At 34.5% G+C, this 15,723-nt stretch overlaps 1 protein-coding gene across 2 annotated transcripts in view; it reads right to left on the bottom strand.

Annotated features, from left to right (window-relative positions):
• Positions 1-15,723, bottom strand: part of PUS10 (pseudouridine synthase 10) — a 57,601-nt gene that overhangs the window by 38,958 nt on the left and 2,920 nt on the right. For both annotated transcript variants that reach the window (XM_069494315.1, XM_069494316.1), the window contains exons 2-4: positions 14,865-15,005; positions 12,196-12,450; positions 11,403-11,489 (exon numbers count right to left, since the gene is read on the bottom strand). In XM_069494315.1, the coding sequence (XP_069350416.1) occupies positions 11,403-11,489; positions 12,196-12,450; positions 14,865-14,990 (468 nt within the window). In that variant the 5' untranslated portion in view covers positions 14,991-15,005. The remainder of the gene's footprint in view (positions 1-11,402; positions 11,490-12,195; positions 12,451-14,864; positions 15,006-15,723) is intronic.

Genomic DNA, 15,723 nt, shown 5'->3' with positions numbered 1-15,723 from the left:
CAGGAGAAACCAGACTTTCACAACAAAAATGTTATTTGTACTTTTGCATCAGAGAAACCAAAGGAAAAATACATTAAGAGTACCCACTAATTCAGAATGTGTTTTGAATGGTGGGGAATGGGTTTTTATCTTTAACAAATGCTTCCTTCATAGACAGGATAGATTAGTAACACAAACCACACTTTTAGGGGCAACGCTTTAAATGTATAAGAAAAAAAACAGTTTTAAAGGACTCTCACATACATTTTTAAAGACTATATAACTAACATGCTAATTACAAATTTGGTTTTATCTATTCATTAAAAGGTATCCCCAAGGATCCTTTCAAGTTGAAATTTGAATGAATGGACTATGTTGACCTAGTTTAAGTTACTTCAAGTATTTGATGCTAATAAAGCTCTAGGTGTTTGAAAATAGTCTATGTTTTACTTTTATCAATTCAAAGAGAACAGTTAACCATTTTTTTGAATGTAAACCTCATTCCGCATAAATGTAATAGAGGTGTTGTGATTATAGAATGAATGCATTATAAACTGTAAAATGCACACATAAGCCCCCATATATCATGATGTCATTTTAAAGAAGGATCTTTCTAAAAATTAGTGAATTTTATTACAGTGTGAAAAATAGGTTATATAACAAGTTATTGATATTTTGAGTCTTTCTACATTTATTAAAGCAATGCACTAAAAACTTCAAAGAAAACCTTTCCAATATAAATGATAAACTCCTTTGATCTGTTAGTGTACCTGCCACCTCCTTTTCTTTCCAGGGACTTGCCTAAGTAGCACCAGAACCAGAATGGGAAGGAGGTCATAAACTATCCTGAAAAAAACATGGTATTCTGAGACAGAACTGGATTCAAGTTCTCTTTCCGACTTAGCAGAAAGCGATGTGGCAAATTAAGGGCCCTTTTGGTGCTTGTTTCCTCATCTATAAAACAAGGAGAATGAGGTTTTTTTATATAACTGGAAGCTAAAATGAGATAGTCTACAAAAAATGTTAATTGTTTTTATAATACAGGCCTCCTGACTCTCTGTTTAGTAATTCAAAAAATAAATTAAGTTACTTCTTGAAACCCATTAAATAAAAAGGGGGATTTCCTCAAGGATTGCCCCTTCTCAGTTCTAGTTTTAATGTAAATGTTTAAAGAGGGCAATGTTTATTAAATTTTGTCATGACTCTGAGAATGGAACGGTATCTGCAGTGGGCCAGTTTCTAGCTATGAATGCTTGCTAACAGGTGTGCAGGACATACAGGCAAATGACCAAGGCAGATTTAACCACATATCCAACAACAAAATGCAGTAAGACATTGGGGAAAGGAGAAAGGCAAGCAAGGGCTACTGGACCTTAAATCCTATCCAGTTTAAATCCTGCCAATATTTTTATTAGGACACCTTGATATAATATTTGCAACAAATGAAGGAAGGGAGGGAGGAAGAAAGAGAAAGAGATAGAAATAGAGAAAGTAAGAGTGAGAGAGAGAGAGAGAAGGAAGAAGAAAAAAGGAACCACAGATTCCTAAAAATAACTTGGTGACAACCTGTATAAAGGCAAGGTCTAATGACAAACAACGCTTTGATGTGTGGGAAATTTCAAGCACATTTCTGGAGAATGGCAATGTGATGAGCTATTCATATATCACCACCAATTGTTACAATATGATACAAAAATAGAAGTTAAAATAAATTTTAAAAGGCGTAGGCTCATGAGATATCAAAAATGATTATTAAATACACTCATGAGATTAATCGGTAATGAATTTTTTCTACTTTTCTCTTCCATCTACCAATTTCTCTTCCATCTACCACTCCTCCATTACATAATTTTAAAATTTGCAAACATTCTAGGGGTCACTATTGGGTGTGAATTCTACTATTAACTGTCACAAAGAATATAAACTCAACTACAAATTTTTTGACATGGTTTCTCTTCATATTTCTCTTTGTAATTAATTTGTGAAATAAAAACTAGATTGGTAGATTTCCATTAGGGTTGTTATAGGGCAAGAAAGTATTTCTAACCTTACAGATGAAAGAAACAAGATGGTATACTTTGGTCTTGGTAATTTGCTTAATACAGTAAATAAAAATAATGTAACTACAACAAAAACTAAAATGAGACAAATGCAAAAATTTTATCTTAAAAGTAAACAAATATATCTGAACTTCTTGGTAAAGAGGGAAGATCAAACTCAGGCAAGCAGTTTTGCTAAACCTCTAAAACAGCAGTAAAGAGATTTGTTAAAAGCACATAAAATCCACCAGGATGGGGACAGTGAGAACATAGGGAATAGCAATGATCTGGAAGCTGGAAAGCAGACAGAACAGTGGTAAAGGACCTAGAACTCCAAAAAAATGAAATCCTAAATTGCCAGCAGGAGAAACTGATCCTCCATAATCAGCAACAGTTTAAGGAATAAATAGCACCAAAGAATTCTAGAAGTGGTGGGGGAGGAGAGGGGAGGGAGAAGGGGAAGGGAAAGGGTGGTGGAAATTAAGAAGGTTAACTGAAAATCTGTTGCAAAAGAGGCAGATCCTTGGATCTCCTACCCCACTCCATGCAGCCAAGCAAATGCCCCTCTCCAACCTCTAGTAAAAGATCACAGTTTTATTTTTTGGAGATGGTAAAATGAGGGTCTTTTGATCGGGGGTCATGAGTCACATTTAAGGGCAGTAGTACTTTTCCACATAAACACTGGCACAAAGATGATGACATACACCCACAACTCCTGCCCCTACTCCAGTTTCTAGCTCTTGGCAGATCTATAGAGAGGAGATTGCTTTTTCTGTGAGGAATGTCACCTGACCAAGAGGGAAGACCTAAAGATAATGACATTGGAGACAGATCACTCATTATTCAGTAAAACTCACAGTCAGCTGTCCCTCTTTATTCACACATTCAGCTTCCAATTGCTTCTTACTGTGAACTCTTAAATATGATCAGCCAATCAAGGATAAGCAGGCAACCAAAGAACCCTCTAACACAGAAGAAACATATCAAAATAAACTGAAAAAAGCAACTTTAAGAAACTAGAGACAAGAAAAAATTTCAATAATAGTAATACATATCAATATTCTTAGAAAGATAAAATATTGTGTTTATCAAATAAGAATAGGATCCTATTTTTCTAAAACATGCACATCCACACAAAAGGAGAAAATACTAGAAAATAGACAAGGCTTAGGAAATTAAAAACAATACCTATGAAAAATTCAACAAGAAGCTCGGAAAACAAAGCTGAGAAAATTTATTAATGGCGGATCAATCCTCCCGCAAATGACAACTTGAAAAGCTGGACAAATTAAAAAGTCTACTTGGAGATATCAGAAAGTGAACACAAGGCACTGAAGAATTACAGGGCCAAAATCCAGAAGAAGGAAACCAGAGATGAGCCAGGCATTTTGAGCAGCTTTCCCCCAAGAGACATCTGTCAGCCAGAATAGGTGGCTGAACACTGCAAGGTGGTCAAAAATTAAGAGTCCAGCACCCACCAAAGAAAGTGGTTAGGAATGTACCTGGTACAATCACTTTGGGAAACAGTTTGGCATACTCCCCCATAATCAGCCTCAGGTATTCCTACATAGCCAGACAAAATGGACTAAGGCATATAAACCCTAGATAAGATAAACTCCTGCACACGTGCACTAGGATACAGCTACAAGAATGTTTATGGGGGCCAGGTGCGGTGGCTCGCTCACACCTATAATCCTAGCACTCTGGGAGGCTGAGGTGGGAGGATTGCTTGAGACCAGCCTTAGCAAGAGCGAGACCTCATCTCTACAAAATAGAAAAATTAGCTGAGCATGGTGGCGCATGCCTGTAGTCCCAGCTACTCAGGGGGCTGAAGCAGTAGGATCGCTTCAGCCCAGGAGTTTGAGGTTGCAGTGAACTATGATGACTCCACTGCACTCTACAGAGCAAGACACTGTCCCAAAAAAAAAAAAAAAAAAAAAAAGAAAGAAAGAAAAGAAAAAAAGAAAAGGAAAAGAAAATACAATTTCTTAAATAAAAAATGCAACTACAGAAATGATACTGCTTTTATCCTTAGCTAATTTTCTAGGGATGTGTATAATTTGTAGTACTTAGTACAAAGCATGGAGATATAAAGTATAATAAAAGGAAAAAAAGTTTTGATTTGACAAAACTCCAACCATATCAAGTTGCATATTCAGAAGTAGGTGTCTCATCAACTAAGGTAACATTTAAAAGACAATATATCCATTAAAGTCAATAGACTGAGCAAACTTTCGCCACATTACCCATGAGGAGAGGCCAATAAACCAAACTGATAGTACAATATTGCCCTCTACTGGACTTAATTGGTAAAGATAAACCTAAAAGAATTAAGACTCAAAAGCATTTAACTTTTCATGAAATGTTCTTTTCCCATAAATGTAAGTTTAGCCTAATATTAGCATAAGTCTGGGATATTCATTCTATAATAGTTTTAGTGTGGCACTACAGTAAAGTTTAGGGGAATCAATCACAAATATAAGGTAACATAAAAAATAATCACCATAGTAAATATTTTGCTTAAAACTGTATGGAATCTTGGAGTTGAAAAGGCTTAAGATCTCTAGTCTAACCAGCCATATAGTGAACACCTTCCTTCTATATATTTCTGCCAAGCACAGGTGGTAGGTACCCTGTATCCATGGGTTCCACATCCATGGATACAATCAGCCATGAATAAAAAATATTCAGGGGGGAGAAAAAGCATCTGTACTGAACATATACAGAATTTTTTCTTGTCAGTATTCCCTAAATGATACAGTATAACAATTATTTACATAGAATTTACATTGCATAAGATATTATAAATAATCTGGAGATGAGGTAAAGTATAAGGGAGGATATGTGTAGGTCATACACAAATAGTATGCCATTTCATATAAGAGACTTGAGCATCCATGTATTTTGGTATGGGAGGGGTCCTGGAACCAATCCCCCACAGATATCAAGGGACAACTGTAGTTGCTCTACCTTGGCTTAAAACACCCTGGTGATAGAAAGCTTACCATCTCTGGAGATGATGTATCCTGTTCTGGATAATTCCTTATAGCTGAAAGCTATTTCCCTCCTGATTCTGTCCTTGCAGCCGTCTAATCTCTCTTTTATAAGAAAGTCCCTCAAATAGCCAAGGAAAGCAAATTCATCCCAATGAATCATCTATTCTCCAAATTAAGTAAGCTCCAAGTTGCTTCAGCAGTGACTTGTGTGACCAGGTTTCAGATGTTTCCACCATTCTGAATGTACTAAATCCTCTAAATGTCTATTCATTTTCTATTGCTACTAAAACAAATTATCACAAATTTACTATTTTACAATTCTTTAGGTCACAAGTCTGATACAGGTCTCACTGGGTTAAAATCAAGGCGTCAGCAGGGCTGCATTCCTCCCTGGAGGCTTCCGGGTAAACCTGTTTACTTGCCTTTTCTAGCTTGAAGAGGCCACCAACATTCCTCAGCTCATGGCCCCCTTCCTCCAACTTCTAAATGAGCAACATTACACCTCTCTGACCATTATTCCATAATCACATCTCCCTCTGACCCTGACCTCAGCCTGGAAAGGTAATTTTAAGAACTTGTGATTAGGTTCCTCCTGGATAACCCAGGATAATCTCCCCAACTCAGGGTCCTTAACCTTAATCACACCTGCAAAATCCCATTTTTCATGTAAGTTAGCATATTCACAAGTTCTGGGGATTAGGGTGTGGACTACACAAAATGCCCTCCCATTTGTCCTTGTTCCTTTAAAGTAGAATGCTCCATCAAACATGGCACTCCAAGAACGGTCAGCACTAAGTAAAAGACGACTGTCACTCTCCTCATCCCAGATACTATACTTCTAATATCTGGACTAAGATGCAAAGAATTTATCTATATCATACTCCTAATTCTTCTTGTCTAATTGTTTTACTATCTACTTAACTAAAACACGTACACCTTCTCTATAAACACAGATTCCAAGCCACTCCTGCCTCATCATTTGTTTTTTTTTAAAACCTGATATAAGAACTTATGTTTATTCCTATTAAATTTCATCTTGTTAGATTTTCCCTATTCTCAAGATCTTTTTGAATCTTAATTCTAACGCTCAACCTATCTGTTATATTTTCAACTCTGGGTCATGCACACCTATGGGGCAGAGTATAGAAAGAGTCCTGCAGCACATCAGAAATCTCCCTGAAGTTCAGTGATCCTTAAATTTCAATGTGTACATGAATCATCGAGGAGTTTCCATGCCCATACCTCTAGAGATTATGATTTAGGAGGTCTGAGACAAGGCCCACCAATCTGTTTTCAATACCTTTCCACAAGTCAAATTCACATGGTTAATCTGCAGACATTTAAAGAAACACTGTCCAATGTGATACTAGTTATTAATCGGTGCCTTTTGAGTATGGTCAGTCTGGCACAATCCAACCAATTGTTTTCACATCCTGCTCATGTTTCCTGCCACTTTCAGGAAGTTATCATGAGAAAGAAACCTGGTTAAACCACTTGCTGAAATACAGTTAGGATGGTGCTACTGTATTTCCTGCTCTACCAGTCCCGCTAGCCTGTAAAAGGAAGAACTGATGCAGACCCAATTTGTTCTCAGTGAACCTGTTCAGTGTACTGACAACCAATTCTTCTTTATGCTTAGTGCCCACAACTCACTGCTTTAGTTCCTGATCTAGAATCCTGCCAGAGTTTCAGAGTTAGGCTCACCAGTTGGTAGTTAACAGAACCAACTTTCTTCACCTTTGGAAAACTGGAACTGGCCTTATGTGTCTTCAGTCATTTGGAAAATCTGCTATGTTTTAAAAGCCCTCAAGGATCATGGACAGCTGCAAGTTCTTTCTGACTCTATCCTGGAATGTAATTCACCCAGGCCCAAACACTTGAATCCGTTTAGAGAAGCTTCACCACGTGGAGCTTTCGCTCTCCCTTATCAATGATCATTCTACCCTTTTCAGCATAAAGATCATTTTCCTGGACAGAAGCAAAATAGGATTTTCAGAGTTCTGCTTTGTCTGTATCATCTATCAGCGGTATACCATCAGTTCCAAATAGCAGATTCATCCCCCTTTCATCTTTCCTTGCTCAAAACATAACTTTAAGTGCCCCAAATATTTCTTAGCTATTCTTGCAAGCTTCTATTCACTAATGGCTTTAGTTTTCTGGTTGCTATTCTTGCAAGTCTAAGCCGCCTTCTTTCATTTGCATTAATTTGACTTCACCTTTCCTGTATTTCTTTTGAAAGTGATATCAGGCTGGCAAAAAAAAATTTAACTGTTGGAGTTGAGTGATAAGTACACATAGGTTCATTAGGCAAGTCTTACTAGTGTACAAATTTCCCAAAATAAGAGACCGAGAGAGATCCCCCATTTCTTCTTCATTGGGATGTATTTCCCCCCTAAACTTTCTTTTATTCATTAGGATAATTTGGTTTGAATTAAAGCGTGAACTGCACTTTCTCTGACTCTCCCAATCCTTTTATTTTCCAGCCTAGAATCTGACGCCATTTTTCTCTGATTGCCTTTACTTTGGACTGTTTGAAATACACCTCTCAAAAGTTTAGAATATATTCTAATTATGCCTGTTCTTCCTTTCCTTCAGGAATACAAATTTAAAAGGTTATCAAGTTTTCGTTTAGGACTAGATTGGTTCCCCTAGCATCCTTTAGGACAGTGGTTTTCAAGGGAAACAGCAGAACCAGCATCACCTGTGAACCTGTTAGAAATGCAAATTCGAGCTACCCTGTTAGAATCTCTGGGGATGGAGCTTGGGAAACTCTCCAAGTGAGTCATCCATGTTAGAAAACCACTACTCTAGAAGAAGAAACTGTTCCAATCTAAAAATCTTCAGGTAATGTGCTTTTAGCCAAATGTGATTTTCATCAAGTGCCTACACACTGAGAGTCTCTCATTCTGTATCCATTAATCTTTGTGACTGTCTTGTATCTGCAACTCATCAACCTGCCCCTTGGCCAGATGGCATACAGTATACTTCCACTCCTCTATCTATTCCCTGTTTCTCTCTCCTTATAGTTTCCATTGATGGTGTTCAGCATCCTTCCACTCTCAGGATCTCAAATCTCAGTGTAGGTATATAATTTCTTGCCATATCACACTATTACATTTTTCCTTTTAAAAAATCTGAGCCTTATAAAAAAGACTTATCCTTCCACTGTTATATTCCAATGGTAAGCCCAAACCCAGAAAGTCATCATGAGATACTTATTACTCTCCCTTTTGCTCTCAACTTTATCATTCAAATTTTCTATGCCCTTATACACTTTGGAGACTAAGCATTATGTCCCACTACTTTCCATATTGTTGTCTTTTGTGAATCCCTGAATATTCCCTCTATTTATTCTGCATACCACGTCTTACTTGATGTCTAACAATGTTTCATCAATTAATCTGCTGATTTTTCTCCTTAGCAGTATTCAGTTTAAAGCTGTCCTGACCAGATCAGCTAGTTCTTAGGAAAACACATTCAGGATTTATACTTCATCCCTCCTTCCATACTCTCCCAAACTCAGTAGAAAATGATTATTATACTAACTGAAGACTTTCCTTCCTAAGCTTTTAAATTAATGTTTTTACAATGATGATAAACAAAACCTATGACTATAACCAGAAAGGGATTTATAGGACCAGAAATATGGATGGGTTAATGTAAATTTTATAGTTTAATTTTTCAAAAATACTTTACTTGAGGTCATCTCTTTACTTGGTTCTTTTGTAAACAGGAATATAATAAATGCCTCCCTATTGATACAATATTATTTTCTTTCAAATCAATATATCTGTGATCATAATTTACTTCTTAGAAGTAGAAAAAAATCAATCATTCAAATTGAATCAATTGTATATTCCACTCTGAATTATGAGATAATTATCACCAATCAGTTCCATGTATAGTATAATGATGTTTGTCTACACATAGACAAATAAGTTATAAGTTAAAAATATTTATAAGATCTAAATTGAAAGCCACAATGTAGAACATGGTACTAGAGAAGTCACAGAAATTATATTCAAAATGCACAAATCTTCTGAAGATATGTGTAACTAATTTAAATTGGGATGTATAACAAATAATTTAAAAAGTAATTTGTACCCAGTCTGGCTTACACAGCATATCTCAACTCCAAAGAAGGGATAAAAGATGGCAATAAAAGAAACAAAGCATGATAATAAAAGAAGATCATGAAGGGAACCATAAATATAATTTTCTGAAGAAATCTGGGATGCAAAGAGTATACTGCATATAAAACTGTATATTTCTTGAATAATTATTATTCTTAGGAAATGAATGGATAAAAATATATTACTCCTTAATACAAATAAAACACTGAAACACACTAAACTGTGGAAATATATTAATTTTTCAATAACTGGAATAGTCATATATTTCTGCTAAATAGTTTACTAGTTAAAATCAGTTACAAAAAATAGAGTTTAAGCAGAACTTTACTATTTTTAAAAACAGCATCTTCAGCCGGGCACAGTGGCTAATGCCTGCAATCCCAGCACTTTGGGAGGCCAAGGCAGGAGGACTGCTTGAGCCCAGGAGTTTGAGACCAGCCTGGGCAACATAGCAAGATCCTGTCTCTACAAAAGCAAAAAAATTAGCCAGGTGTGGTAGCAAGCGCCTATAGTCCCAGTTACTCAGGAGACTGAGGTGGAAGGATCACTTGAGCCTCGGAATTCAAGGTTACAGTGAGCTGTGATCAGGCCACTGGACTCCAGCCTGGAAGACAGAGCAAGACCCTGTCTTTTTTTTTTTTTTTTTTTTTGAGACAGAGTCTCACTCTGTTGCCCAGGCTAGAGTGAGTGCCGTGGCGTCAGCCTAGCTCACAGCAACCTCAAACTCCTGAGCTCAAGGGATCCTCCTGTCTCAGCCTCCCGAGTAGCTGGGACTACAGGCATGCACCACCATGCCCGGCTAATTTTTTCTATATATATTTTTAGCTGTCCATATAATTTCTTTCTATTTTTAGTAGAGATGGGGTCTCGCTCTTGCTCAGGCTGGTCTCGAACTCCTGAGCTCAAACGATCCGCCCACCTCGGCCTCCCAGAGTGCTAGGATTACAGGCGTGAGCCACCGCGCCCGGCCGCAAGACCCTGTCTTTAAAAAAAAAAAAAATCAAATAGAAAACCCAGCAACTTCTATTTCTAATATAGAATATAAATATCTCATAAATATATAATAATATTAAATTAATATTGTTGAAATAATCATAAGTTATAAAAATGGATAATTTTTAATGTAAAAAGCTTTGAGAGGAAGTGTTTGGTGATAAGATATATAACCACATTCAGAAAATATACTCCTTATTCCTATTTTTGTTACTCAAGCGATACAAGTTTTTGTGAATCATTTAGCTTTCTCTCTACCAAAATTGGACCCTAAAGATGACTTATCTGTGAGAAACGCTTTGATGATTGACCAGAAAATGACTCTGTTTATAAAGCCAATATATTGTCATCATCACCTCCTTTATTTTTCCATTTGCTCAGTTATCTTGTCATCAACAGAGCTACTACTTAAAATCATTCTACTCTTTTTCACTTTCCAGCTCTTCTCTATCATTCTATCCAGCTTCAACAATCTTCAACCTATTTGGGGATAACAAACATGCTCATCATCCAACGAAAGTGACGGTTTAAAAGGTAATATTCTGGGGATGCTTTGGGATTCTTAGAGGAAAGAGATCTCAGATATAAATGGATATGTTTAGAACTCACAGTTGTAATTTGAGATTAGGAAGTTTCTCACTACACTTCATTTAACCGTTAACAAAGATAGCTTTATGTTTTTGTGTCAGTTTTGACACACAAGAATGTTACAGTCTCATAATGTAACATTACATTACAATGTAACAGTAACATAATGTAATGTAATGTAACAATGGCTACTTTTGTTTCACTTAAAGAAAAATGTTAAAATAAACATGAAGCTATTTCTCTCTTTCATCGTTGACTAGAAAAGGTGCCATCTTTTTATATTTTACTCCAGAGAATAAGAAGATTCATAATTGAAATAACCCTATTCTAGGACTATTATAAAATACACATATCCTCCTCAAAAGATCTCTGGAGACCTGGTCAAATCTCTTTCTCTGACCATGATGCTTCACACAGAGCTAATACTCAATAAATGTAAGCCATTTAATGAGAGCCTTTAAAAAAGATGGGAATCCTATCACTAATTTGAACAGATAATTCTTTTTCATTCATTCACTCAAAAAGTATTTATTAAGCAGCTATAAATTGCTTCAATCATTCAGTAAGTACACAAAATGCAAAAAATAAGGTAAGGAATATTTCTACATTCCCGTTTTTTAAGAACTTCCTAGCATTCATTTCACATATAGTTTTATATGTGCAAATGATCTTACCTCTCTTACCGACAGCTGTGGCGGGAAGGAGACTGAAAATACCAAGTTGGTGAATTCAAACCCAGAGGCCTCAACCTTTTGGCACACCTAAAAAGGTATTACAAATATGTAAATTCCCAGGAATTGCTGGAAATATTACTCTAATCTTCATAACATCAAATTTTGGTCCAGGAGATGACATTGCAAAGCTTTTAAACTTTCACATCTGATTGAGGAACTCTCACAAATACCCTGAGATTAAATATTTGCTACCCAAAGACTACTAAAGACTACTATCATAAGGTATCAAAGCAGCCAGGACTGACACCTGCGGAACAATCTGTGTTAAAATAGTTTTCTATTAGGTCATCTCATAATTTTAAGATGTTTTCAAATAACATAAAGCTAAATATACCACTCTTGACATCAGGAAACAAAAGGCAATCCCACATTCAATCATTTACCTTCTATGAGGCTGTACCACTTTCTAGACAATAGTAGATATGACTAAGAACTTTAACTCCTTAGTTATGTCAAATAGCAAATGGAAAACAAACTTATATTTTTCTTCAATTATATAGCACTCATAACTGAAATATATGGAGACTCATTTCACCAACTTTCAGATATGTTAATAAAACATAACTTCCAATTAGTAGGCTTTTGTTTTTTTAAAAAAAATTAAAAGAATATTTTAATGATCCAGTTGTGTGAAACAAGTTAAAATGAATCTTCCTTTTGATACAAGAATCCTTGGTCTTAGGACCGAAAACCTCTACATAACTGCACCTATATTAAAAAACATGTTGTTTACCTTTTTAATAAAATCTTTTTCACAGAATTCTTGAAGAATTCCTAGGCATATGTTACAAACATTTAAATTTGAGTTCCTGGAAGCAATGCTTCCATCTTCAATAACAGAGAGCCTTCTCTCTCCATTTTGATTCACATTATCAATTCTATCTTCCAGTTCTTGTAGTCGAATTTTCTTGGGAGGTGGGTTCAGAACTTCTAAAATTAATTCATCTTTTTCAGTTTCCAGAAATTTCCGTAGTTCATTGAGCAACTCCTGGAAAGTTAATAAAAGAAAAAGTAATAACCGTTTGACAATACCGTTAAGGCTTTCTAGGTAAGATGAAGCATGAAAACATGAGTGAAAATTAGAACATATCAAAGACTTGTACAATGTTGATTTATATCAATTCTGCAGCAATCAATTTATTTCATTAGTCAGTATTAGCTTTCTAGGAAATTTAAAAGAGAATTACCTAACTCTGTTATATATGGGTGAATATTTTTCAAAAGACCTCCATATATCAGTGAAGCTAAAATCTTAAATCTTTAAGGCAGAAAGGCTCCACTAACAAATTTATTAATTTGGTTTGTAGTTCTGGTGTGAGGGTCATTCACTTGCTAATTTCAGTAAAAACAAACTTCAATTCTAATTATTAACATAAAAATACAAACTGAATTTCCAATCTTGCTAGTTTATTTAATAACTTCATAATCACTAAAACTTCACAAGTATAATATTTAATATGAAATCTGATCATTAGGGTAGAAGTCTATAAGGTAAAAATAATTTTGAGACAATTTATAAACAAGATATACAGACGCTGACAATGCTGAAATTTGACACCATAATTACAAACCATTTATGCGTTATTTGAAAGAAGCACTCTACTACATTCTGCTTTGCCTTATCTCTATCATTCCTTATATTGGAATGTAAAAATTGCACTTCTTTGAAACCATTCTCATAGTTCACCCATTCATCTAAATACTCAGAGGATTTTCCTCCATTTTGTCTAAATTAGATAGGTTTTATTATTCTGTTCTTGAATAAGTATCCTTTTGAAATTCATTCGGATTACAATTTACTGACTCTAAAGGGAAAAAATCTTTCACTCCAGCAAATTTAATTCATTTTATTGAGAAATTAGCTCTTCTGTTTTAACAGAGAAATATACATACATACATATACAGGTATATTATGACCCACACAAATGTTTATTATTAACTAGGATCTATAATATCAGTATAACATAGTGTATATATAGATGTACATACACATATATTAAATGAATAGCACAGATAAAAACTTAACATTTCAAAAAAATTGTCTTCAAATATTCTTATATATTTCTTTACATAAAATGAAACAAAGTTGATAACAGTCTCTTTAAATAATACATATTTTAAATCTTATATATAGAATAATAGATTATAATGAGTCTGAAAAAATGTGTAAGGAGGGTTACACAAAACTAGTCTTATTACTTTATAGTCATTTTGTGTATAAATCAATATACACAGATATATTAGTCATCATAGCATATGTAGCATTTCCAGTTTTCAAAGTGTTTCCACATACTTTATTAGATATTGTCCCTTAAAATCCTGTGAGGTAGATGTTATCATCATTCCCATTTACAGAGGAGTAAACTGAAGCTGGAAAGTGGTGGAACTGGGATTCAAATCCATGTCTTCTAGCTCCAAATCCTAGGCTTTGAATTCAGACAGACTGTTCAAATCCTAGCTTGCTCACTTAATAGCTGTGTAACTTTGGGCAGGTTGCTTAACCTCTCTGTGCCTCAGTTTCTTCATCTGAAAATAGAGACAATCATAGTATGTACTTACCTAATAGGTTATTATGAGGATTATATGAGAGCTTGACATATAGTAATGCAAATTGAATACTGAGTATTATTATTACAAAAACTAATTATGTTCTTAAAATGTTTGCTATTGCTAACTCCTCGGGCAATCTTTAAAATTATAAGAAACTGAATATGTGTATATGTATACACACACTGTTTATACATGTATATATTTACATAATATTATTACTATCTGCCTCTGAAAAGAATACCACTATTAGAATCAAACATATTTCACAAATATATATCTTATGTAAAAGTATTCTGTTAAATGTCAAAGCTCTCTGTATATTACCATAAATGTCAGAGATCTCTGTATATTACTTTTGTTGTTATTAATAGCAGTAATGATGATGATAAGCATTTACTTCTAGAGGGTTCAAAATACAAATGGTAATATAGAAAATAGAAAAAATGACAACAAAAAAGGCAACCATATCCACAATGCTTCCACTTAATAGAAAATATCAAGACTATTATCCCCTCCTATTATATCTTACTAATATTTGGTGAGAAGCAATATTTTGTAATATTCTTTTTAGATATCCTTTAGGAAAGGTCTATACAAACATTAAGTGTACCAGGGAATTCCTCCACAAAGATCCCACTACACTAAATGTTAGACGTAATCACTTAAGAAGGAACTTACATTTCTGAGATGAATTTTTTTAAGGTAATGGCAATTCCACAATTATCATTACCAGCAATTATTTTATTATAATTTTTAATTCAAAGAAGAGTTATAGATAGATATTTGCCCTCAAATGGGCAATTCATTGTAAAGTATAAAGAACCTATCTTAACTTAAAAAAAAGGAAAATACCTCATATGGAAGTCTGTAAGGTGCATGGGAATCCACACCACAGAATCTGAAGATACATCTTGGACAGGTACCAGTATTGAGCAACAACCGGGCCACATGCTTGTTTTCCTCGGTCAGTGGAAACATATTGAATAATTATAACTAGAACAAAAAGTAAAACTAATGAGCAGCTTCTGTGTTTTATTCTCACAGACAAATATGTCATTACTTTAGGGATAAAAACTAACTTTTATTTGAAAAACATTTTTTTGTACTCTCTAAAAATGCCCCTTTCATTATATGAATACTCTAAAATATAAACTCGAAGTTTACAAAACGGATCAGGAAAGGATCGCAATTGTCAAGGAATGTATTTTAGCATTCTAGATTATCATAAAGTACATCAATATAACTAAGTTGATTAAAAAATAGAAAATGGTTGCCTTTGAGGGTAATGAAAACAAAAATACAAAGTAAAATCCCTTTTGTTTTGTTCCATTCGGTATTGAGAACACAGTTAATTCATTAAAATGTTCTTATTAGAAATTAAAAATGAGTTTGCTAGAAAAAAATCAAATCAGTCTATACTGTATAATACTTGACTAACTTTAATGATAGTTTAGCAGGCTAGTATTTAGAATAAATTGGTCAGTTGGTCTAAAAACATCAACTTTACTTTGATGATATAATGGCTAAATGGCAAGCAACTCTTAGGAAAATGAGAAAAATCTGTTCCTTTCATCCACAGATATTCAACAGAAACAAATTAAGTGCAAAATATTTGCAGGAAATTATTTGCATAATTAAGTTGCCAATTTTTGCAAGTTGAATAAACTCACATTAAAAAATACTATATACACAATGGGGGGAAATATAATAT

Source organism: Eulemur rufifrons, chromosome 19 (assembly GCF_041146395.1).
Source record: "Eulemur rufifrons isolate Redbay chromosome 19, OSU_ERuf_1, whole genome shotgun sequence".
NCBI lineage: Eukaryota > Metazoa > Chordata > Mammalia > Primates > Lemuridae > Eulemur > Eulemur rufifrons.
This window is presented reverse-complemented; position numbering and strand designations above follow the sequence as displayed.